Source organism: Acanthisitta chloris, unplaced genomic scaffold (genome assembly GCF_000695815.1).
Source record: "Acanthisitta chloris isolate BGI_N310 unplaced genomic scaffold, ASM69581v1 scaffold18012, whole genome shotgun sequence".
NCBI classification, from domain to species: Eukaryota; Metazoa; Chordata; class Aves; order Passeriformes; family Acanthisittidae; genus Acanthisitta; species Acanthisitta chloris.
Genome location: NW_008662406.1, coordinates 80,667 through 93,833, shown reverse-complemented (window position 1 = coordinate 93,833; position 13,167 = coordinate 80,667). Strand labels below are relative to the sequence as shown.

The 13,167-nt window shown below is 38.7% G+C and overlaps 1 protein-coding gene across 1 annotated transcript in view; it reads left to right on the top strand.

The window, feature by feature from the left end:
* NALCN (sodium leak channel, non-selective) overlaps positions 1-12,012 on the top strand; it is a gene marked incomplete at its 5' end in the record, with an annotated part of 96,369 nt that extends 84,357 nt beyond the window's left edge. Inside the window, 10 exons of the mRNA XM_009070593.1 lie at positions 386-454; positions 2,592-2,740; positions 3,445-3,538; positions 4,325-4,457; positions 4,986-5,101; positions 7,091-7,248; positions 7,873-8,023; positions 10,156-10,305; positions 10,992-11,109; positions 11,749-12,012. Coding sequence (XP_009068841.1) covers positions 386-454; positions 2,592-2,740; positions 3,445-3,538; positions 4,325-4,457; positions 4,986-5,101; positions 7,091-7,248; positions 7,873-8,023; positions 10,156-10,305; positions 10,992-11,109; positions 11,749-11,942 — 1,332 coding nt within the window. The remainder of the gene's footprint in view (positions 1-385; positions 455-2,591; positions 2,741-3,444; positions 3,539-4,324; positions 4,458-4,985; positions 5,102-7,090; positions 7,249-7,872; positions 8,024-10,155; positions 10,306-10,991; positions 11,110-11,748) is intronic.
* Positions 12,013-13,167: the final 1,155 nt, after the last annotated feature.

The following is a 13,167-nucleotide window of genomic DNA, read 5'->3' as shown; positions in this document are numbered from 1 at the left end:
CCTATAATTGCTGTGAGATTCTCTCTTGTCTGCCCCAAGCTCTGTTTGAAGGAAAACCTGTCTTGTGTCACTACTCATTATGCCCTGACATTCACAGTTTGCTTCCTGCTGCTAAGTAGCTTGGAAGGCCTGAGGAGTTTCTGTAATCCAGCAGCTGCCTAGACAAGTAGACTGGGTCTGATGGACATAGTTAATAGAGGATTGAAGTTTTTTTGGTTTGATGTGTGGGGAGGTTGCGTTTGGTTTTTTATATTGTTGCTACTAGTTTATTATTTCCCTTATTTTGTATGGGGACTGCCCTACATTATTGAAATATCGATTATCATGATCTTTCCAAGATATCCCTGGGGAATGATGTATTAAGTCTTTTGTGTTTCTGTTCCAGAATGCATACACATACATGATGGGGGCATGTGTAATTGTCTTCAGGTTTTTCTCAATTTGTGGGAAGCACGTAAGTATAAGTTAGGAGCTACAACTCTTGCAGTGCTCCTGTGTAGATTAAAGGGCTAGATGCTACGTGTCTCTAGTGCACATCCTGTAAGGCTCCATTTTGTAAGCCAGAAACAAGGAGTTTTCAAGCAGCAATCTCCAACTTCACACGCTGTCTTTAAAATCTCAGGATTTTAGGTATATTGTATAATAGTGATATATTATGACTATTGTAAAAGTTGCATTTTTTCAAAAAACAAAGTGCAACTGCAACACCTCCATTTTTAAAAATGCTCTGTACAACTCTGAACATGTACTGTGCTGCTTTCCGTCCTTGCCATTTCAGTGTGTTGGGATGTGTGATTTATTTGTTTTTCACTGCAAGACTACTGTGGGGTGGTTGATGCAGTCATCTCATTATGATAGTGCTCTCTTATAGTAGTTTCTTCCTCCAGTGTGCAGGTCTGTGTCTTGTGTCTCTACAATTTATGTCTTATCACGGTAAAGGATTTATGTTCAATTTAAAAACAATATTTGGCCAAGATGTTCTTCTGGAAACATGGCATTGTGACAAAGCAAGTCACTTCTCAAGTTTACATTTCTGTTTGGATTTGCTCTAGTGTAATTGAGAGTAGACTAGCAGAATAAGCAGAGGCGGAGAACAAACACATTTATTTAACAAGCGATAACACCACATTCCCTTGCTGTAGAACTTCTTAGACTATCCAAATATTTTCTGTGAAGTCTGACATATTAAAGTAAATGTGATGAAAAGACTGCTGTTCTAGGTTTCCAGGGTTAAGAACAGTAAGTCAAAGGGTTTGCTCAGTAAAGATAAAAAGTTTTCTTTCAATCAAACTGTGCACTCTAGAGAGCCTTGAAAGTCAAATGAAAAATCCTTACTTCTCCTATGCAGCCAGACCAAGCGATTGCCTTCAAAGCTTTCTGATTGATTCTAAAGGTTTTTTCCAAGTTTTTAACCTAGTCATCTATGCATTCATGTTAGGAGCTGTATCAGTTTCACTAATTTATCAGTTGTGATGCAATGTGATGACTAAAGGTCAGCATGAATTTGGCATGATTATAGAGAAAACTGACAACTTCAATCCCATTAAAGAGAATTTTCCATTGCATCCAAGTAGTTAAGGCTGTTAGGACAATCTAGGGCAATAAGGAAAATGTACAATATGGATGCATAAGAAAGTAATATCTATTATCTAGGCCTACGGCCTATGTAATTTCCAAAATTATACTCTCTTAAGTTCTTTGGCCAACTTCACAGAATCATAGACTCACAGAATGGTTTGGGTTAGAAGGGACCTTAAAGATCATCTCATTCCAACCCGTCTGCCATGGGCAGGGGCACCTTCTATTAGACTAGGTTGCTCAAAGCCCCATCCAATCTGGCCTTGAACACTTCCAGGGATGGGGCATCCAGAACTTCTTCTTCCAGTGCCTCACCACCCTCACAGTAAAGAATTTCTTCCTAATAGCTAATCTAAACCTATCATCTTTCAGTTTAAAACCATTTGCCCTTGTCCTATCACTACATACCCTTGTAGAAAGGCTCTCCAGCTGGAGATGGCCCCCTTTACGTACTGGAAGGCTGCTACAAGATCTCACCGATCTCTCACAAACTTGTGTGAGGAATTAATCAAGCCATACTGATCTTTAGAAAATCCTATTCTCTATACATCAACACACTCATTCCTGTAGGTAGGCTGGTGTATCTGTGCTTTCTGTCTAACGGTTAGGATCACTTTCAGATAAGCTCAAAGTAGTTTACTGCACCACTGTTCATGTAATGCTAATACTGATATTTCAAGAAGATACTGATCCTAGAATATTATAGTTCAGCTTGTGCTGTATTACCACTGTATTATCCTACATCACATTATCCTATATCCTACCCTGTGTTATCCTCTTTGAGGAGCAACATCTTGACCTTGTAAATTAGAAAGATATGCTGATATTTATAACAAGTAAAAAACATGCACAGTTCAAATCAGATTCATAATGTACCATTTTTCTGGGCTCATCCATTAATTTATGTGTGTAGAGAATTTGTTGTCAAAACAGCAAGTGCATTAACTGTCTTTGCTCCTTTATCTCTGCTTTCCTGAGTAACATCATGGATTGTTTTTTCTCTGCACTTTCAGGTGACGCTAAAAATGCTGCTCCTGACTGTGGTTGTCAGCATGTACAAGAGTTTCTTCATCATAGTGGGAATGTTCTTACTGCTTCTTTGTTATGCTTTTGCTGGAGTGGTTTTATTCGGTACGGTGAAATATGGGGAGAACATTAACAGGTACAGTATGTGCTTCCTACTTCTGGGGGATATTCTTTAAACACCCTGAAAAAATCACATTCTGCTAGAGTTTATCTGTGGTAAAAACCAGACAAGCTTCCAGGTCTAGTTAAAGAGCTCGAAGCAGAATTTCTGGTAAGAGACACTGAGCCATCTTACCAGTCCTTGTGCATTGGACCAAATGCTCCCTGATCCAACCCAGAGCAGACTGAGAACTGTTCTTCATTATGCCAGCTGGAATGTGCTTCAAAGCACCACTGCACTAGCCCACAAACTGCTGAAACATAGTGTACCTAGTACATCTTACTGGCATCACTCAGAACAGGATCCATATACCAGGCTGATACAGAGAGGAGACAGTTCTTTGAACTGGCTGTTAGTTGGAGATTTCCCAGTCATCATCAGGTTTACAGATGAAAATGGAGACAGGAAATAGCATCTGGCTTTGAGGTAGCTTTAGCTCTCTAATAAAAAGAGCTAAAATACTCAGACCTTTGGCTGAGATAATGTTCAGCTATTACATCTTAAGTCATGAAATAAATAATTCAATGAGCTCATTCAAATAATACTGTAACTACTTTTAGTTTAAAATAGTAGAACAGTAGAAAATGGAAACTTTTGTTCTTGCCAATATTCTATTTCTGGGAAATAAAATGATTCTTTCTCTCTCTCACTTTCTCTCCCTCTCTTATTCTTTAAAACAGGCATGCAAATTTTTCATCGGCTGGCAAGGCTATTACTGTACTCTTCAGAATAGTTACTGGAGAAGACTGGAACAAAATTATGCATGACTGCATGGTAATTACAATACTGCCACAGATAAAATAGACAAGAAATGAGAGACCCTTCCATCTCAAACTGTTTTCAGTATCTTAGCTTTGTACAAGGAATGTTGTGCTTTCCTTTATCTCTTCAAGAGATATAATGTTCACTAAACCTCAGAACATGATGCACAAATTGCAGCTCCAAGCCCATACTCACAGTGCAGTATTTCATAGAGCTAGGCTATGAGATAATTTTAAAAAAAAATAATATTTTTTCAAAATCAGAGGTGCAGTAACTTACTTTTCCACTATTATCTCTGCTTTGACTGGAGAAAGGTGTCTTTTTTGATTAACCTTGTATTTAATTCCTGCACTTTGGTGCATTCTATTTGAATGATAGTTTCGATAACCTCAAAATTCATCCTCGAATCATTTTATTTTGCCCAAGTAAATATTTGTCTGTGCTTTCCATTGCACATAAAATCATATGACCTTCCTTTTTAAAATTAATGTGCAGGGTAGCTTTTTGAAAACCACCATGTTTCAGAGCACCAGATTGTTTCTGTATAGTGGCATAATGCACAATGTGCCCTGTGTGTGGTAGCGAGATCCATACCTAAGCCTTTTTTGCCATATCTCTCTCTGTTTTCTGGTTTCTGACTATTAAAGAAAGAACAAAAACCTGCCCACAATAATGCCTACAGTGTTATTCCCCAATTGGGAAGCTTTAAAGAAATACAAGTCTTAATTATTGTATTGTTGCAGAGAAATTAAGAATCTCTTTTTTAATATTATTATTTTGTTTTCTTTTGTCTTGAAGGTTCAGCCTCCATTTTGTACACCAGATAACAGCACCTACTGGAAAACAGACTGTGGAAATTATGCTGGTGCTCTTATGTATTTCTGTTCTTTCTATGTCATCATTGCATACATCATGCTAAATTTACTTGTTGGTAAGTGAAAATATACATTAATAACAAAAAGGTCCATCTTGGCATGTACTATGTAAGATGTGCTAAGATCTGTTATGCTATTCAGGTGTGAGGCTACCTTGTACCTTCAGTATTGCCTTGTATGCTTGTGATGGTTTAGATACACCTTTGGTGGAAGTTTGGGAATGAAACAGAGACATACATTGTATTTGTAGAGTACATTTACCCTCTGAAATACTATTTTCTGAGCTTTTCTTTCTTCAGTTAACATTTTTTGAACATCACTGGAATGCACCTAATTGATCATAGATGTTAGATTAGGCATCTCACCATCATTTAAGAAACAGCTTTTAAAAAGTGAGAACATGAATATTGATGTGGCATGACAGTATTAAAATGCATGACACATTAAAAATCCCTGTCTGAACAAACAGATATTTTTTGATTTGAAGGCATTTATTAATGTGAAGTTTGCACAACAGTGTTAGATGTTAACATAATGTGACTACAGGCTTTCTTTATGGTATATTTTCCTCTTGTGGTTTGCAGCTATCATTGTGGAGAATTTCTCATTGTTTTACTCAACTGAAGAAGACCAACTTTTAAGTTACAATGATCTTAGGCATTTTCAAATTATATGGAACATGGTTGATGACAAAAGAGAGGTAAGAAACTTGATAATAAAGCACAGAATTTGTGTTAACAAAATTCACTGAGCAGTTACTGTTCTAACTTTGAAGTTAAATGAGCATGATCTAATGTTGTTCATGGTCCTTCAGATACTAATCTGTATTCTGTGAATTACTTACAGTAGCAGATTTACAAAAAATGTAGCTATTTATAGGATCAATATAATAGCATCTTTCCTCCAAGATCCCTTTGAGTTGTTCCCTTGGAAGTAACTAGCTGTGTTCTCCAGAAGTCAGTACTGGCTGGGTCCAATCCTGTTCAACATCTTCATTAATGCCCTGGATGATGGGGCAGAAGGTATCTTCAGCACATTTGCTGAAGACCCCAAAGTGGGAGGAGTGGATGATATGCCAGTCACACTGCCATCCAGAGGGACCTTGACAGGCTACAGAAATGGGCTTGCAGGACCCTCATGGCATTCAACAGCTGCAAAGTCTTTCATCTGGAGAAGAATAAATTGAGTCACAGTGCATGCTGGGCACCACCCAGCTGGAAAGCAGCTTGGCAGGAAAGGAGCTGGGGATCCTGGTGGACACCAAGTTGAGCATGAGCCACTATTGCCCTTGCAGCAAAGAGGGCTAATGGTCATCTGGGCTGCATTAGGCCAAGTATAGCCAGCAGGCCAAGGAAGGGGCTCCTACTCAGCACTGGTGATGCCACACCTGGAGTCCTAGGTTCAGTTCTGGGTTCCTCTATACACGGAAACATAGACATACAGGAGAGCATCCAGCAAAGGGACATGAAGCTAATGAAGGGACTGAAGCATATCTCCTGAGGAGAAAGGCTGAGGGAGCTAGGACTGTTCAGCCTGGAGAAGAGAAAGCTCAGAAGGATCTCATTCCTATATATAAATGCCTGATGGGAGGGTGTGAAGAGGACAGAGTCAGGCTCCATTTGGTGCTGCCCAGTGACAGGACCAGATGCAATGGGCACAATCTGAAACACAGGAGGTTCCCTCTGAACATCAGGAAACACTTTTTCACAGTGAGGGTTATTGAGCACTGGCACAGGTTTCCCAGGGAGGTTGTGGAGTCTCCATCCTTGAAGATATTCAAGGTGAGCTCCAGAGATCACCTCCAACCTCAACCATTTGTTCTTGTGAAATGAGAATAGCATCTGGGAGACTGAGCTGCCTATAGAAATTAAATCATCATCTGAATGATTCATGACATCACTAAGAATTGAATATGAACAATGTTATAGTGAAAGGAGTTGGTTGCTTGTAGTTGGCACATCTCTGTGCTGGAGGTGGAAACTGCAGACTGTACTGATGGAGGCAGAGTGTTCTGGATCCATCATGCCCAGCACTGACAGTGTCTCTCTGACGTGGAACAACACATTACAGCAAAAGTAATTGCAGTCAGTCTTGTTGAGCAGAACAAAATATTTGAAGAGTATGGATAGCACAGTTTCAAAGGGAAGTGCTTTCAATCTTGACTTTTTAACAGATAAAAATTGTTATCAGAAAAAGTGCAACATGTGCTAGGTTGCCTCTTAGAACAGACGACCTCAAAAAAGCCAGTAAACTCCCAACATTCTCCTGTCCAAAGATGCACAGAGAAGGGGACAGGTTTAGAGTGAGTTACAGGCTTGGCTGTGAGTGTTTAAATCGTAGTTCAATTTCCGTTTTTCAAAGGCAGCTCTTTGGGCATATGATTCTCATTACAGATGAATGCAAATGGGGAAACTAAATCCCCAAGCAATTTTGAAAAATTCGGGCAAAATTAACAGCATCGATTCTCATTGTATATGAGTCAAACAACAGCAAAGACTTCCATGAATGTGCTGACGAGCTGGCTACACACACATATTCTCCAATAATGTATTCACAGTGACTTAAATAGGCTAGGATTTGGCACAGAGTCTTTGGAGAAATAGTCTTTCTCTCACTGATCAAGTTGAATGTCTGAGCTGATTGTTAGGTCACACTGATCATTTACCATCTATTATGCAATTTTACACAGGGAGTAATCCCTACCTTCCGAGTGAAATTTCTGCTGAGGCTTCTGCGAGGCAGGCTGGAGGTGGATCTCGACAAGGACAAGCTGCTGTTCAAGCACATGTGCTATGAAATGGAGCGGCTCCATAATGGCGGTGATGTCACTTTCCATGACGTGCTCAGGTACCCCAAGATTTTCTCTACATTTCTAGAACAGGTATAATGGTCTGTGCTTCTCTCCAGGCCAACAGGTAGTCATTAGGCTTGGAGAAAGAGAAGACTGGTAGTCACTGAGGCACTGTAATTTGAAATGTAATATAAAAACTGGATTTCCCTTTCTTCCCTGCAAAGATATTAGTGATGGAAAACACTGATCCTAGGGAATCAGCTCTAAGTGCTTTTGCATTTCACATGTTGTTCTTGTATCCCAGGTAATGAAATGTTGTCCCCACAAGTGTAGCAACATGACAGTGAACCTGACTAGAAATAATATAGAAATGGGAATATTATCCAAGCGTAAACGCTTAGGGGGAAAAAACCCAAACCTCCAGAAATGCCCTAATTTCTTACAGTTCAGCAGCTCACCTATATTGGATAGGTAGACGTACATGATAAGGTATTTATTTTGAGCACCACAAGTCTCTTCTCGAATCATCTCAGCAATTTTTTTGCTTCAAATGTGAATTTATTGCAACATAACCTGAATTATGGTTTTTTGCACTAAGGTCTTAAGCATGAACTTTGATTTTCTAAATTAAAATGTAAGGACACTGGTACTTAAAAATAAAGAAATTGTGTTTCTTCCAGCATGCTTTCATATAGGTCTGTTGATATCAGAAAAAGTCTTCAACTGGAAGAGCTGCTGGCTAGGGAACAACTGGAATATACCATAGAAGAGGAGGTGGCTAAACAGACCATACGCATGTGGCTGAAGAAATGCTTAAAGCGAATCAGAGCAGTAAGTCAGGCTAAACCAGGATCTAAGTGGCTGCATAAATTGTACTGCTCAACAATGCTGGAATTTTCTGTCACTATGCTTCATTTACTCTGGAGTCATGAAAATATTTATTTGAAAAAGTATGTAGTGGTTGCTAACTCAGCAAAAAAGTATGTTACAGCCCAATTGAAAGCACTACAAAAATAAGCATGTTTTGAAGGCAAAAACTGTCTTCCTGCCAAAAATTTTACTGTCTTTTCAATACAGCAGGAAGATGCATGTGCAGACACCAAAGTCAAAGGAATAAAGAAAAAACAACGAAATTTGATGAAACCGCATAGGCTTAATCTTTCCTCACAGAATGTAATTGTATATTTTCCTTGCTTCTGCTGGCAGAAGATACAATGATCAGTCGCCTGCAGATAACTCTTCAAATGGAACCCATATTAAGATAAATTATTTGAGTGAGACATTGCAGTAATTGTGTGTGCAAATGAGAAGTGTGTGTACATGCAAAGCAGGTATATGAACCATGGCATACCATAGCTGTGCAGCCAGTGAACTAAGCAGGGGCAAGGCATCGGCTGAGGACTGGGATGGGGTCACCTATACTCGTTAGCAGGTTCCTTGGCACAGTTTTGGCCTGTGTATGTTTATATTCCCCCAGACCACTGCCACACAGTCTCCCAGGGTACTGCCATAGGAGCTTGGCTGCCCTCCAGACACGGGGCAGGGTGGAGACCATCCCCAGTTAGACAGTGGTTGATGCTGTCTTGTGTGGTAGAGGGAAGATTAGCCAGATCAACAAGTCCTGTCACTTGGCTTCAGCACTGCAGGAAATCTTAGTCTTTTTAACTTACTACTGTAGACGTAACCATGACTTCTGTTTTCTTTATGCAGTACTTCTAATTGTCAGAAATATTTTTACCTGTACTCAGGGTTGCTACAATATATGCTGTTTGAAGTTTGGCTTGGATTAAATTCATAGTTTAAAAAAATCAAGAAATTTGATTTAGGTTTTGCAGTTAGTCTCCTCTTTTCTTCTAAAACCAGCATTTCCTTTATATAAAATGTCACAGCCTGATTGCATTGATAGCTGATTTTTCAGTTACTGTTAATCTGAGACCAGGTTTTGATGCATATATTTTTTATTTTTATAAAAAATTCCTTCTTGTGTTTGGAGATTTTCCATAGCAATCTGTGCTCATGGGATCTGTCTTCTGTTTGTAAATTTATAAAAAACCATAACTGGACATTTTGAATATAATGTACATTCCAGCTGAAACATCAGCATTCTGTGATACATAGTTTCATTTTTATCTCATCTCTGTGATAATAACGGCAGTAAATTTAATCTCAGTGCTCAATTCTGGGTTTGTTCAACTCTGTTGTTCCTTTCATTATGATATTGAACTACACTATGTTAAAGTAAATATGCTATTCATTTCACTCTAATAATATGGTTCAGATCATTTCACATTATATGAACCTTTTATAAACTGAATGTAATTATGGAAGTTAATATGTATTTTCAAATTTTCTTGTTAGTGTCTAAGTCTCTCTAGAGGGAGCATGCGAAAACTACCCAGGAAAGTGAAACCCTTCCTAAGGGCTGTTTATTTTAATTTAAAAGCAAATTAGATTGTAAGATCATAATGGTAGTAGGTTTGTTTTTCTATTTGTACTGTAAATCTATACTTAGTCCCAAGGTTTCCACTACTGTTTTATTCAGTCTTACTGACAGCATGTTCCAAAGTCCATGAAAGAAATCAGAATTTTTTCATTGCCTTCATGTAATTCTCTGTGAATTTCTACCAATTTCCTTGTTTCTTTTTTTTGCAAGAACTTTTAACTCATATGTTCAAAACTTTGTATGTGTTTAAACTGTAAGTTTAAACCAACAATTGAGCAACTTGCCTTCCACTTAATATAGTTCATAAGTTTCATCCTCTATTACCGACATAAGGGTGAGAAATATGCTGGAAGTCACTTTATTTAAATAGCAACATCTGATAGGTGGATGCTTATCGATGCAGCTGGTATCCACATCTGACACTCACTGTTCAGTTAAATATTTAGAATGCTTTAAAAAAATTAAACACTGTGACACACCAATGAGAACATTTTTCTCATCACATATTGTACCTTGATAGAAACAGCAGCAGTCGTGCAGCATTATCCATAGTCTACGAGAGAGTCAACAGCAGGAGTTGAGCCGATTTCTGAATCCTCCCAGCATTGAGACAACACAGCCAAGTGAAGATATGAATGCCATTAATCAAGATAACAGCGCGCAGCCAGAGGTATGCCAAGCAGAAAACTATCAGCTACTCATAACAAATTCAGAAATCTTCCATGTTTCTTATTTGTTCTTTTTTTAAACATCATTTTAGCTGGAAAAGTCAATAGCGGTACTTTGTTTTGCTTCAGTCTTTGCTATCAGATGTAAAGGCAAGAAGGTATAAGGCAGTAATTCCCCGACATATTTAGCTGTCTCACTATCACCATAAAGGGCAAACTCAGCTGTATGACTCTGGCAGCACGAGCTTTCGGCTCCAGCATGAGCTGTGTACAGGCCTCAGTATGTGAAGCTTTCCAGTTCAAGCATTCTCAAGTGGTGTTTACATTGAGAGTGATAACACTGGACATGTTGGGTCCTCTGAGTAGGAGTAGCTCTTCTGGGGTAGGGAATGTAGATGGTACAACGTAAGGGCTACTTTCTACAGTGGGTGTAGACAGCTAAGAATAATTTTGTACCCTTCAATAAGACTGTGTAGTGGCATTGAGCCCACACAGTCTTTTAACATTTGTCTGTTTGTAGTAGTTTTTTGGGGCATTGAAGAATAGAAACCATGCTGCCTTAACAAATGGCAATATGTTTTGTTTGTAGTCATGACTAAAGCTTGAAAGGGAATAGAAAGATAACCCTTCTTAGGATTACGCCCATGCAGTGAGGAGCTATGACCAAGATTCTGTTTTCTCTATTCAGACAAGTAGCCAGCAGCAGCTCCTCAGCCCAACACTTTCTGACAGAGGTGGCTATCGACAAGACTCTGGAGATGCTGGGAAACCTCAGCGGAAATTTGGACAATGGCGTTTGCCATCAGGTAAGTGAAAAAGGTTCATCAGTAGAATCCCCACATGCAAAATCCCTGCTGTACAATAACAAGGCCATGTGAGGCTTCATGATTCACAGTTCTACCTCCTGCTGCTCCTTACACCCACATCAGGGTTTTCTTGCCCTCAAGCCTGATGAAATAAAGCAGTTTCATACAGTTTAGACATTGGAATGCACGGGCGAGGGAGGTGGTGAACTCACCATCCCTGGAGGTGTTTAAGGGAAGATTAGACCATGGTGCCATGGTCCAGTTGACATGGTGGTGTTAGGTGGTACTTGATGATCTCAGAGGTCTTTTTCAACCTTAATGATTCTGTGATTATGTAAATCATTCAGGTTGCGACTAGGTGGATAAGAAGGGATCTATTACATCAGCTCTCTCAGCAAAAGAAAATGAGGCACTGCTCAGTTAAACTGCTCTAGCAGCAGATTAGTGGGAGCAGTGTGAACAGCTGGAACTGGAAAAAAAACCCAAAACAACAAAAACATTAGAACAGAGCCCTATACTTTCTGCACTAAATTAGTTTAAAGGGGCCCCAGTCCAGCTAGTTTTGTATATCTGAATTCTAAGCAAAAATGTTCAGAAGGAGATCTATTCTAATACAGAACTTTCTGTTTAATTCCATAGCCCCCAAACCAATAAGCCATTCAGTGTCTTCAGTCAACCTCCGTTTTGGTGGACGTTCAACTATGAAATCTGTTGCATGCAAAATGAATCCCATGTCTGATGCTGCTTCTTGTGGATCAGAAGTCAAGAAATGGTGGACCAGACAATTGACTGTGGAGAGTGATGAGAGTGGAGAGGACCTTCTTGATATCTGAGAAACATTTCAGTAATACTGCAGCAACAACCGCCACAATTACCATCTAATTTTCTATGTTTAGAACTGAAGAGGCTGTGTAACCTACGATTTCTTTAAAATCAATGTCATAAATTTTTTCGGATGCTTATCCTTCTGCCACATGAAGCATAGCACACACCTATGTGTTAGAATTGACCTCTATAGGTACTAACTGTACTTTAAGAAACCTGTATACTATAGCAGTACTAACAAAGCCAGAAGGACTATGTTGCCTTTCGCAGACAGAGAATTGAAAGATTTCATGTAGAATCATAGTGAAAATATATTTTGGTATACACACCTCTGTGTTTTTCTTCAACCCATACCGTACTTTAAAGTGGCAGCACTTTACAATACAGGGGTAATGTATTTCTTTTTGTTCTGTTTTCCCTCATTTCTTGCTTAGTAACACTTCTTTAGATTTTATTATTCACAAATGACCTGAAGAGGTCAGCACTGACTTCATGTTCAAGGGAAGTATTTTTACAAAGTACAGATTCTGAATTACAATTCTAAGCTTTTTCTGGACCTTTTTTTTAAATATGCAAGATACAGGATAACTCATTTTAAAATCAGAAGGTGAAGGATTGGCTTTTAAAATGTAAATATCTTTGGGGTTTGCTTAATTATGCAAAGAGTTTGATTTTCATGGAGAAAATAGGGGAAAAAAACCAAGAAAAAATAAATAAGACATGAAAACTGTGCATTTAATCATCCAGCTAAAGACCTCCATCTGAAAAACATGGGTTTATGTTTCATTTTCAGAATAGGCTGGTTACATATATGTGTGGTATCATTATTCTCCTGTTAATTGGGTCCCATTTCCCAGTAGTCATAAGACAATTTTCTTCTTGTCTATGTGATAAAAATTAGCATGTTTGGGATTCTAATTACAGAGTAGTATTGTGTGTCTTTTAAAATACAGTTCAGTTTTGCCTTTATAAGTAGAAGTGAATTTTACTTACCCATGTTACTACTCATGCTACTGCCCTGCAAAGGTAAGGCATGACACTGTACTGTGGTTAAGTACTTTTGTCTCTTTTATCCCAATGCATCATATTTTGACATGTTAGCCTTCATTTATTTTATGAACCACTAATAGTGCTACATTATCAAAGGTGAAAAAGCAGCTATCACTTTCATAAAAGTTTTTCCAGTGAAAGGCCAATGCTATACAGATATGGAGGTGAAGAAGAAAAGACACA